Here is a 12,336-nt window from a genome sequence, read left to right as displayed (position 1 = left end):
ATAGAAAAAGGGATAGAGGCTGGGGACATAGGAAAGTGTACAGTTTGTACCCCAACTTTTCGGCCATTAGCGGGGCTGATTCCTGTCACTAGACCCTGTCCTCCACAGCCAAGGGGCAGAATCCAAGGGCTAAGAGAGCCCCAAAGGAGCTGAGTGCGGCAGCCAGAGCCAAACATGGCGGCACGGTGCTTGTAATCCCAGCACTCAGGAGGCTGAGGCAGGAGGATTGCTGCAGGTTTGGGGGGTCAGTGTGGACTACGTAGTGAGTTCAAAGCTAACCTAGACCACACCGAGAGACTATAAAATAAAGTACAGTCAACCTGGGCTAGAGTGAGACCCTACCTGGAAAAGCCAAAACAATAAAAAAATACAAAAAAAAAGGGGGGGCCCTGGAGAGGGATGGCTTAGCGGTTAAGGCGCTTGCCTGCAAAACCAAAGGACCCAGGTTCGACTCCCCAGGACCCATGTAAGGCAGATGCACAAGGGGATGTATGCCTCTGGAGTTTGTTTTCAGTGGCTGGAGGGCCTGGCGCACCCATTCTCTCTCTCTCTGTCTCTCCCTGCTTATTTCTGTATCTCTCTCTCAATCAAATAAATAAATAAAAATAAAATAATTTTTAAAATAAAATAAGGGCTAGAGAGATGGCTTAGCTGTTAAGCACTTGCCTGTGAAGCCTAAGGACCCCGGTTCGAGGCTCGATCCCCCAGGACCCACGTTAGCCAGATGCACAAGGGGGCGCATGCATCTGGGGTTCATTTGCAGAGGCTGGAGGCCCTGGCGCACCCAGTGTCCATCTCTTTCTCTATCTCTCTCTCTCTGCCCCTTTCTCTCTCTCTCTCTGCCCCTTTCTCTCTCTGTCGCTCAAATAAATAAATAAAAATCAACAAAAAGATAAAATAAAAACTACAATGACGACATGTCGGACACCTTTCCATTCTACCTCTGTCTCCAAGAAGCCCTGTGTGTGACCTTGGGCCGCTGGATACTCCGCCTCTGCGCTTTACTTTTGTGTATCTGTAAAGTGGGCGTGATGACGGTTCCTGCTTCGCTGGGCTGCTGTGGGGACTGGATTAGTCACCTCATGGTAAGTGCTGTGCCAAATGGTGACCCTAAGTGCTTTAGACTTGTAGCCAATGGCCTCATTTCCACTGCCACCAGGCGTGCCCTCTCCCCGAAGTGGCAGCTAGAGCTTTCTACCACCTCGAAGGTGCATCTGTTTGTTCCTGAACGTGGCAACAGGTGATTTCCCGTCCTCTAGTGGGTTTTGAGCAGCGATAACAAAAATCTGCGTATGTGCTGGTGGGGTGGGGGGAACGCCCTTGGCTTTGGAGTTGAACATTCTGGTATGTTATTTTTATTTATTTGTGTGTGTGTGTGTGTGTTTTCAAAGTAGGGTCTTGCTCTAGCCTGACCTGGAATTCACTATGGAGTCTCAGGGTGGCCTCGAACTCACGGTGCGGCAATCCTCCTACCTCTGCCTCCTGAGTGCTGGGATTAAAGGCGTGGGCCACCACGCCCGGCCAATAATTCTGGTACTTTTAGATCCCAGCTTGGGGATTTTGGGGACACACTCTCCTGCTGCTGCTGCTGTCCATCCGATATTGGCCAGGAGGTGACGTCCACCCTCTGCTCATGCCACCATGGAGTTTTCCCTCCAGTCTGTAAGCCAAAATAAACCCTTCCCTCCCCCCAACACACACAAAATATAAAATAAGATGGGCGTGGTGGCGCACGCCTTTAATCCCAGCTCTCAGAAGGCAGAGGTAGGAGGATCGCCATGAGTTCAAGGCCACCCTGAGACTCCATAGTGAATTCCACGTTAGCCTCGGCTAGAGTGAGACCCTACCTTGAAAAACCAAACTAAATTAAAATAAAATGGAGGGCTGGAGAGATGGCTTAGCGGTTAAGTGCTTGCCTGTGAAGCCTAAGAACCCCAGTTCGAGGCTCGACTCCCCAGGACCCACGTTAGCCAGATGCACAAGGGGGCGCACGCATCTGGAGTTCGTTTGCAGAGGCTGGAGGCCCTGGCGCGCCCATTCTCTCTCTCTCTCTCTCTCTCTCTGCCTCTTTCTCTGTCTGTTGCTCTCAAATAAATAAATAAAAATAAAAATAATAGAAAAAGAAACTGGGATGATCTGATATTTAGTATACATTCATGTGCTAATGAAGTCCACAAATATTCATCACATGCCTACTGTGTTTGCGTTGAAGGGAGCTCCGAGGTCCACAGGGGTGAATGACCCATGCAGATGTGACCCACTCTCCTGGGCTTTCCACGCCATGAGTCACTGAACACACAGCTGTATTAGCAACTCCTAGGAGGGTGTCCCCTTAGAGGGGGTCCACAAGGCTTTTGGAAACCTCCGGGCTGCTGGATGATCAAGAGTGCCTTGAGCGAGGGCTGGAGAGAGATGGCTTAGCAGGTAAGGCACTTGCCTGCAAAGCCAAAGGACCCAGGTTCGATTCCCCAGAACCCACGTAAGCCAGATGCATAAGGGGGGGGGTGGCAACGCATTTGGAGTTCGTTTGCAGTGGCTGGAGTGTCCATGGTCTCTCCCTCTCTATCTCTCTGCCTCTTTCAAATAAATACATATGAATAAAAAATTTAAAAAAGAAAGAGTGTCTTGAGTGAGAAGGCTTCTGGGAGCAGAAGGGCTGTTGGGGAGAGGATCCCAGCAGGAGAACGGCTCCTCCCCAAAAGAGCGCAGGGCACATTTGAGGAGAGGCTGAAGGACAGAAGCGTAGCCCGCAGAGTTCCCAGCAAGCAGAAGAAGGTTCAACAGAGCACCCTGCTCGCTCCTGTGATGGGAGGGGAGTGAACAACCTTGGCACTGGCCTTCTTCCTCCTGGCCTTCTGAGCTTCAATCTCACTCGGTGTCCATCCCCCCCCCCACAACCCTCCTGTCACCAACATGCCTGGTTGGTTGGTTTGTTTGGTTTTGGTTTCTCGAGGTAGGGTCTCACTCTAGCCCAGGCTGACCTGGAATTCACTAGGGAGTCTCAGGCTGGCCTCGAACTCACGGCGATCCTCCTACCTCTGCCTCCCGAGTGCTGGGGTTAAAGGCGTGCGCCACCACGCCCGGCAACATGTCCCAGTTTTGTACACCTTGTGGCTGCCTCCCAGCCCCGACCTCTCCACAAGGAAGGTGTTCCTGTAAAGGTCTTTAGCCCACGCAGACCCTCAGTGCCCACTCACAGCACTTTATTTTAATTATTATTTTGTTTGTTTGTTTGTTGCTTTTCGAGGTAGGGTCTCACTCTGGCTAAGACTGACCTGAAATTCACTATGGAGTCTCAGGGTGGCCTTGAACTCACGGCAATCCTCCTACCTCTGCCTCCCAAGTGCTGGGATTAAAGGCGTGCGCCACCACGCCCGGCTTAATTTTTTTTTAATATTTTTATTTATTTATTTGACAGAGGGAGGGATTGAGAGAGAGAGAGAGAGTGGATGCACCAGGGCCTCCAGCCACCGCAAACAAACTCCAGATACACGTGCCCCCTTGTGCATCTGGCTTACGTGGGTCCTGGGGAATCGAACCTGGGGCCTTTGGCTTCGCAGGCAAACGCCTTAACCGCTGAGCCATCCCTCCAGCCCCTCTCACAGCACTTTAAAGGACACTTGAGGTCCCCTCTCCTTAACTGCAAAGTCCTCATAATCTTTTTACTGCTACCCTCGCCCCCTCCCATGGTCTCCATCTATCCCCTTCCCATCACATCAACGCCTGTCTATTGGTGTGACTCACCAAGCCTGTTCCAACTTCCAGGAAGACTCTAGCGTAGGGATTTAGTATCCATGAGTCCCTTTGCCCGTGACCCTCAGCTTTTGCTCCTGGTGGCACCTCCTCCCAGCAGCCTTCCCGGATTGCACCCTGTAAATTGCCCTCACAATACTCAAAGCTCTGGTTGTGGCCGTGCGAGGTGGCGCACGCCTTTAATCCCAGCAACGGGGAGGCCGCGGTAGGAGGATCGCCATGAGTTCGAGGCCACCCTGAGACTACAGAGTGAATTCCAGGTCAGCCTGAGCTAGAGTGAGACCCTACCTCAGAAAACAAAACAAAACAAACAAAGCTCTGTGGTTAAGTATGTATTTTCATCCTACTGTGTGATTTTTCCATTACGGAAATGTCCACTTCATGAGGAAAGAGGCCTCTTTTTTTATTTTTATTTTTTACTTTATTTTTATTTATTTATTTGAGAGAGAAAGAGGCAGATAGAGAGAGAGAGAGAGAGAGAATGGGCGCGCCAGGGCTTCCAGCCACTGCCAACGAACTCCAGACGCGTGCGCCCCCTTGTGCGTCTGGCTTATGTGGGTCCTGGGGAATCGAACCTGGGTCCTTTGGCTCTGCAGGCAAATGCCTTAAGTGCTAAGCCATTTCTCCAGCCCAAAAGATCTTATTTTTGTTGCTACCTGATCCCTGAAGGCCTAGGAAAATACATGGCACTTAGGAGTTGCTTAATCAATATTTCCTGATTGGTTGACTGGCTGGGTAGCTGGATGTGTGTGCCGAGCACCTAACATATCCCAGGCTTTCTGCTAGGAGCAGAGACAAAGCATGGCTATTCCTGATGGACGGCAGGACAGCCAGCGTGCGCAAAGCTGACGCCTGGAAACACAGACAGAAGTGGCTGAGGGGACCCCAGGGCTGAGAAGTGCTTAGCCAAGCCTGGGAAGGAGACGGGTACCAAGGATGGGGTTTCCAGGCCACAAACTCCGTGCACAGACTGCAGAGGGATTCAGAAGGGATAAGGGCACTGTGGTGGTTTGATGCAGGCGTCCCCCATAAACTTAGGTGTTCCCAATGCTAGGTTCCCAGCTGATGGAGATTTGGGGATTAACACCTCTTGGAGGCGGTGTATTATTGGGGGCGGGCTTATGGGTGTCATAGCCAGTGTCCCCTTGCCAGTGTTTGGCACACTCTCCTGTTGCTGTTGTCGATCTGATGTTGGCCAGGGGGTGATGTCCACCCTCTGCTCATGCCATCGTTTTCCCCTGCCATCGTGGAGCTTCCCCTCGAGTCTGTAAGCCAAAGTAAACCCTTTCCCGCACCCCCCAGAAAGCTGCTCTTGGCCGGGTGATTTCTGCCAGCAACGCGAACCTGACTGTAACTGGCACGTACCCCGACAGGTCCTCGGAAGCGGATCCCCCCGGAGCTGAGCAGCCCCCGCCTGCTCTGTGGCTTCTGCTGCAGCTGCGTTAGGAAGTCTTTGAAGTTGTAGGAACCGGGCCCCAGCTGGTTCTCCTGCCCAAGACAAGGGAGCACGGGGTGAAAGCGGAACCAGGGACCATCCAGGAAGGAGGAGGGATAGGATTCTCTGAGGGCTAGCTAGCTCTACCAGGACACAGACAGAGCCCTGTGCATAGAAAGTATGGCCCTGGGCTGGAGGGATGGCTTAGCGGTAAAGGCGTTTGCCTGCAAAGCCAAAGGACCCAGGTTCGATTCCCCAAGACCCATGCAAACCAGATGCACAAGATGGCGCACACATCTGGAGTTTGTTTGCAGTGGCTGGAGGCTCTGGTGGGCCCATTCTCTCTCTCTCTCTCTCTCTCTCTCTCTCTCTCTCTCTCTGTCTGTCTTCCTTCCTTTCTTTGACAGAGAAAGAGGGAGGTGAGAGAGAGAGAGAGAGAGAGAGAAAGGAAAAAGAAAGTCTGGCCCTGGAGGTGGACAGGGGTGTAGCCCAAGGCCTTACTTGCTGCTTTCTTTCTTTCACGATGGTCTGGTACCGAAAATGGGGCACCTGGGTCAGCAGCATTGCTTCCTGGGCCTGTGCCCAGCCGGTGCCCACCTTCTCCTTTAGCTTCTTCGTGCTGAAGCAAGTCTCCTTGGATTGATAGGTCCCTGGTCCTATGTGGGACTGAGTTACAGTTTAATCAGATCCAGGACAATCACACCTGCTCCATCCATCCCCACAGCAAATCCTCTCCCCCAGCACCCCACCCCAGTTGCCCTCCACGACCTGGGACAGAGCTAGGCAGTCACCCAGCGCCCCATTGGTTACCCAGGGGCTCATCACTGCCACCCAAGGTGCAATCACTGGCCCTGCCCCGCTTCAGGGAGGTACAGTTTACCCAGCCAGTGCAAGAGCTGGGAATGGCAGCCAGGTTGCCACAGCCCCCAGATCCAAGCTCAGTGCCAGAAGATCCGCAATTTACACAACTCTGCTCTTCTCCTGCCCAGGGTGGCGGGGGGAGGGGAATGGTGTGGAGGGGGGGCAATGGGGAGGAGCCCTGGCCACAGACTCACCACATCCACCGAGTGATGCCTAGAGTACGGGACCTCTGTGAAGGTACTTAATTTCTTCCGGTCGGGGTAAACAGAGGAGACGTCAAACCTAAGGAGGGAGGCCCAGTAAGAGCCCAAGGCCCAGGCACTCCGTCCTGGATGGAGGAGTTGGTTTCCCAGGAGAAGCGACTTTGAAGCTGGCCCGTGTGAGTCACTTTAGAGCTGACCCCGGTGGGCTTTAAGCATCCCAAGGTCGCTGTGTAGCCAACCAATCTCACCCTACCTGACACTTCTTCCAATTTTGTTTCCCTTCGAAGTCCGTGTCACTGTTCAACTTTGTTTTAAATATTCTTATTTTTATTTATTTGAGAGAGAGAGAGAGACAGAGACGGAGGATGTGTGCGCCAGGGCCTCCAGCCACTGCAAATGAACTCTAGACACATTTGAGAGAGAGAGAGAGAGAGAAAGAGAGAGGGCATGCCAGGGACTCTAGCCACTGCAAACAAACTGTAGATGCATGTGCCACCATGTGCATCTCTGCGTTATGTGGATCCTGGGGAATTGAACCTGGGTCCTTAGGCTTCGCAGGTAAGCACCTTAACCGCTAAGCCACCTCTCCAGCCCTCAAAGTTGTTTATATATGCTGTGCTGTTTGCTATGTAGTACATATATTTTGGTAACAATTTTTTTAATGAGAGAATGAGAGATAAAGAGAGAGAATTGGCACACCAAGGCCTCCAGCCACTGCAATCGAACTCCAGATGCTTCCGCCACCTAGTGGACATGTGTGACCTTGCACTTGCCTCACTTTTGTGCATCTGGCTTATGTGGGATCTGGAGAGTCAAACATGGGTCCTTAGGCTTTGCAGGCAAGTGCCTTAACCACTAAGCCATCGTTCCAGCCATATATATACAAATTATTATTATAAATTATGTTATAAATTAATATTACATATAATATTTATTTATTTGAGAGAGAGGAAGATAGAGACAGAGCATGGGCATTCCAGGGTTAACTACCGCAAAGGAATTCAAGACACATGCGCCACCTTGTGCATCTGGTTCACGTGGGTATTGGGGAAATCGAACCTAGGTCCTTAAGCTTCACAGGCAAGCACCTTAACCTCTAAGCCATTTCTCCAGCCCTATACAGTGTATTTTATGCTGCACTACATACACCTGTGTGTAGGTTGTGTGGTTATGGTGTGTGCACGTAAGTAAATGAGTGTACACTGGGCAGAGGCCAGAGGAAGACTTTGGATGATCTTCTGTTGTTCTTCTGCCTTATTTCCTTGAGATGAGTCTCTCACTGAACCTGGAGCTCCTCCTTGTTTCAGCTAGACTGGCTGATCAGGGAGACCCCAGAAATTCTCCTGCATCTGTTGCCCCCTCAGCAAGCACTGGGGTTATAGGCAAGGATGGGATAAGTGCTGAGGATAAAACTCAGGTCTTGAGCTGGAGAGATGGCTTAGCAGTTAAGGCACTTGCCTATAAAGCCTAGAGACCCATGTTTGAGTCTCCAGATCCCATATAAGCCAGATGGTGAGGCAAGCACAAGGTCCCACATGCCCACTAGGTGGCATAAGCGTCTGGAGTTTGATTGCAGTGGCTGAGGCCCTGGAGCATGAATTCTCTCTCTCTCCTCTCCCTCTGTCTCTCTTTCTCAAATAAGTAAATTTAAAAATATATATATATATATTTGGCATCAGGTGTGGTGGCGCACGCCTTTAATCCCAGCACTAGGGAGGCAGACGTAGGAGGATCACCATGAATTCCAGACCACCCTGAGAATACAGAGTGAATTCCAGGTCAGTCTAGGCTAGAGTGAGACCCTACCTCGAAAAAACAAAAAATAAAATAAAATAGGACTGGAGAGATAGCTTAGCAGTTAAGATGTTTGCCTGCAAAGCCAAAGGACCGGTTCGATTCCCCAGGACCCATGTTAGCCAGATGCACAGGGGATGCATGCGTCTGGAGTTTGTTTTCAGTGGCTGGAGGCCCTGGAGTGCCTATTCTCTCTCCCCTTCTTTCTTTTGTCAAATAAAATAAAATATTTAACAAATAAAATATTTTTAAAATAATAATAATAAAATTCAGAGCTGGGCATGGTGGTACACACCTTTAATCCCAGCACTCAGGAAGCAGAGGCAGGAAGATCACCATGAGTTCGAGGCCACCCTGAGACTACATAGTGAATTCCAGGTCAGCCTGGGCTACAGTGAGACCCTACCTCGAAAACAAATAAAAAAGAGATTATTCACAGTATACTAAGAGCTGGGCGGGTACCGGTAAGAGTCTTTGCTGTGCAAGCATAAAGATTTGAATTTTTGTTTTGTTTTGTTTTTGTTTTTCAAGGTAGGGTCTCACTGTAGCTCAGGCTGACCTGGAGTTCACTCTGTAGTCTCAGGGTGGCCTCGAACTCACGGCGATCCTCCCACCTCTGCCTCCCGAGCGCTGGGATTAACCGCACGCGCCACCATGCGCGGCTCTGAATATTTTAATATAATGTTTATATAGACTGTGGTTCTCTTCACCACCGCCGCCCCCGGCAAACTCCACAATCCAGGGGAGTTTGTGCTGGTTCATTTGCTACCCCAGATCCTAGAATGCTGTGCGGCACCAATTCTGGGGTAAAATTCCAGCCGGAACTTTTTTTTTTTCTTTTTTGGGGGGTTTTTCGACGTAGAGTCTCACTCTGGCCCAGGCTGACCTGGAATTCACTATGGAGTCTCAGGGTGGCCTCGAACTCATGGCGATCCTCCTACCTCTGCCTCCCGAGTGTTGGGATTAAAGGCAGGTGTGCCACCACGCCCGGCTCGGAATTTTTCAGTTGCGTAACCTTAGGGTCAAGTCATGTGGCCTTGCTAAATCCGGCGCACGGTGTGGATGCTTTGAAAGTGGCTTGCAAGGCTTTGCTAAGAAAGATGAAAAAGAAACCAAAGGTAAAAGGAATTTAGGATTGGGCTGGAGAGATGGTTTAGCAGTTAAGGCGCTTGCCTGCAAAGCCTGAGGACCCAAGTTCAGTTCCCCCAAGGACCCGCGTGAACCAGATGCGCAAGGGGGCGCATACATCTGGAGTTCGTTTGCAATGGCTAGAGGCCCTGGTGCGCCCATTCTGTCTCTCTCTTCTCTCTCACTCTGCTTGAAAATTAATTTAAAAAAAAAGAATTTAGGGCCTGGCGAGATGGCTTAGTGGTTAAGGCACTTGTCTGCAAAGACAACGGACCCAGGTTCAATTCCCCAGGACCCACGTTAGCCAGATGCAAAAGGGGGCGCACGCGTCTGGAGTTCGTCTGCAGTGGCTGGAGGCCCTGGCGCGCCCATGCTCTCTCTCTCTTCTCTCTCTCTCCTTGCAAATAAATAAAATGAAAATACATACAATAATTTAGGATCGAAGGGCCTGGCCAGGAAGGTCAGCTGTTGGGGGGGTGGGGGTGTGGGCTGGGGAGAGGCACGCGGCCTCTCTTCTCCTTTCTGCAATAGTAACCCAACCCCCACCCCCACCCCAGGCTAGAGACTGGCACAGGCTGCCTTGGGTCTCTGGCTGCCAACCCAGGACGCAGCTGGTCCCCACCTGTGGCTCTGCACCCCAAAGGGCGCCCCTTTAAAACACTTGGTGGCGTTGGGCATGGTGTCCCGGGGGCCCATCCTGAAGGTCTCTCTCTCTCTTTCTCTCTGTGCCAGGCTCCACCTAGCGAGCGGGACGCCTGCAACGCTGCCATGGCAACGGGCCTTGTGAGTCAGTGAGCCCCACTCTGGTCACGTGGTGCCCCCCAACACACGTCCTGCTGCCTGCCTCCCCCCCACCCCGCCCCCGCACACACACATATCATGTTTCTTACTCATCTTTCTACTTCTGAAAGCTGCCCTTGTGAGGGCAACCTCCTGGGGTCTAATGTGACCCCTGGGCTGGGCATTTGCAAGAGAATCCGCTTCTGATTTTGGGGGGGGAAGCTGGTTCAAGTGGTGCCTTCCATGCTTGGCTTTTGCTGGGAAAACTGAAGCACAAGACCAAGGGCTGAGAGGACCAGGAAACCTGGAGAGATGGAATTCAGGGGCCCATGCTGACCCCCCCCCCTCCAGCTCTGAGAGTCTGGGGGTGAGGAGTGGGGGAGACAGTCACACCCTGGCTAGGCTCAAGGGAGTGAGTGGCCTGCACCCAGCCTGTGGGCCGCACCTGGATTGGCAGGTGTTTAATGGGAGCTTCCCGAAGGAGGAAAAGTTCATGGTTGTAAGGAAGCATATCTGACTTGCCCGTTGAAGAAAAAGATGGGTGAGGGTATGTGCCAGGGCATGAGCAGCTCCCCCCACGACCTGTCCCTCGGCTAGCGTCCCCTGCTGGTGCTACAAGATTGTCGTTAATGTGCATCATCCCTTATTTTTTTTTTTTTTTTTTTTTTTTTTTCAGAATCAACAGACAAAATTTAATATATGCACACAGTTTTATATATAATGCAGCATCACACCATGTAGGGCATTTACGCTTATTTTATACATTCAGATATGTTTGAAACACTTCTTAAGGCTACAAAACAGAACATAGAAAAATAAACAGGAATATATTCAACACTTACAAAAAGTGATATGATAAAGAATATAAAGTACTATTTCCTCTCCACACTTCAAAAGATATGTATAGATATGGATATATACGTTCTTTACAAGTAACATCACAAATGATCACATCTTCACATGCTTAAAAGTATTATTTGAACTCAGTGTAAGGCTAGTATCATTTTTCATACATAAATTTTTCTAGCTCTGTAACAATGCAACGTTTAATCCGTTCAAGTAAATTCAACCCCGAGTTGTTGCTCCCCAGCATTAAGACATGCACCCACCCCTCAAAGGATTTCTAAAACTTGTACTTCGGGGAAACAGGAATTTTTTCAAGTCCCAATTCGTGGGAGTAAATGGCTGACACTAATAGTAAAACCTTAGCTCTTTGAAACGGATGTACTAGACATCATCCCTTCTTTTGTTTCTTAGAGAAAGAGAGAAAATTGGCACACCAGGGCCTCAGCCACTGCAAAGGAACTCCAGAAGCGTGCGCCACCTAGTGGGCACGTGCCGCCTTGTGCTTGCCTGGCCTTTGTGAGTCTGGCTTACGTGGGATCTGGGGAGTCGAACGTGGGTCCTTACTTAGGCTTCGCAGGCGAGCACCTTAACCGCCAAGCTGTCTCTCCAGCCCTGCTTCATCATTTCTGATCCTCCACCCCCCAGGGCCTCTGGTAGAAGTGAAGTAGATATCCCTACCTTTTGGCTGAGGCAGTATGAGACTTGGAGACCAGCCTGGACTACATAGTGAGTTTGACACCAACCTCACTCAGCTACATAGTGTAATGTAGTCTTGTCTCCAAAATATATATATATATATATATATATATATATATATATATATATATATATTGGCTGGAGAGAAGGCTTAGCAGTTAAGGTGCTTGCCTGTGAAGCCTAAGGACCCAGGTTTGACTCCCAGAACCCACATAAGCCAGCTGCACGTGGTGTTGTATGCGTCTGACGTTTGTTTGCAATAGCTAGAGGCCCTGAAGTGCCCATTCTCTCTCTATAATAAATTAATTTAAAAAAAATACAAAAACAGAAGCTGGGCGTGGTGGCGCATGCCTTTCATCCCAGCACTCAGGAGGCAGAGGTAGGAGGATCGCCATGAGTTCGAGGCCACCCTGAGATTTCACAGTGAATTCCAGGTCAGCCTGGGCTAGAGTGAGAGCCTACCTCGAAAAACCGAAAAAAGGGGGGAGGGAGGGTATTACCATGGGATATTTTTTATAATCATGGAAAATGTTTTTAAAAATTGAGAAAAAAATAAATTAAATTAAAAATTAAAAAAAAAGCAAAAGAAGAACTGAAAAAAAAAAAAGAAGGAAGGAAATTCGGACATAGTATATAGCATGGAGAGCCTCGAAGACATTTTGCTAAGTGGGAAGGCAGACCAAAAATCCAAGACCAATGTAATGACCTTGTTATCTGTGATGGCTCCTGTAGGGAAGATCTTGTGGTCAAGAGCTAGCTGAGCCCAAATGCAAAGGAGCTTGTTCCTGGGGTGCAGTACTAAAATATTTGAGTAGATGGCGCCCTCTTTTGGTGGATGGA

At 50.1% G+C, this 12,336-nt stretch overlaps 1 protein-coding gene across 1 annotated transcript in view; it reads right to left on the bottom strand.

The window, feature by feature from the left end:
* Lexm (lymphocyte expansion molecule) overlaps nt 1-9,870 on the bottom strand; it is a 28,140-nt gene extending 18,270 nt beyond the window's left edge. Inside the window, exons 1-4 of the mRNA XM_004671340.2 lie at nt 9,797-9,870; nt 6,244-6,331; nt 5,690-5,854; nt 5,119-5,241 (exon numbers count right to left, since the gene is read on the bottom strand). Of these exons, the coding sequence (XP_004671397.2) occupies nt 5,119-5,241; nt 5,690-5,854; nt 6,244-6,331; nt 9,797-9,870 (450 nt within the window). The remainder of the gene's footprint in view (nt 1-5,118; nt 5,242-5,689; nt 5,855-6,243; nt 6,332-9,796) is intronic.
* Between the last annotated feature and the right edge of the window lie 2,466 nt (nt 9,871-12,336).

This window comes from Jaculus jaculus, chromosome 21 (genome assembly GCF_020740685.1).
Source record: "Jaculus jaculus isolate mJacJac1 chromosome 21, mJacJac1.mat.Y.cur, whole genome shotgun sequence".
NCBI classification, from domain to species: Eukaryota; Metazoa; Chordata; class Mammalia; order Rodentia; family Dipodidae; genus Jaculus; species Jaculus jaculus.
The sequence above is the reverse complement of the archived record's forward strand: the minus strand, read 5'-3'. Positions and strand labels throughout refer to the sequence as shown.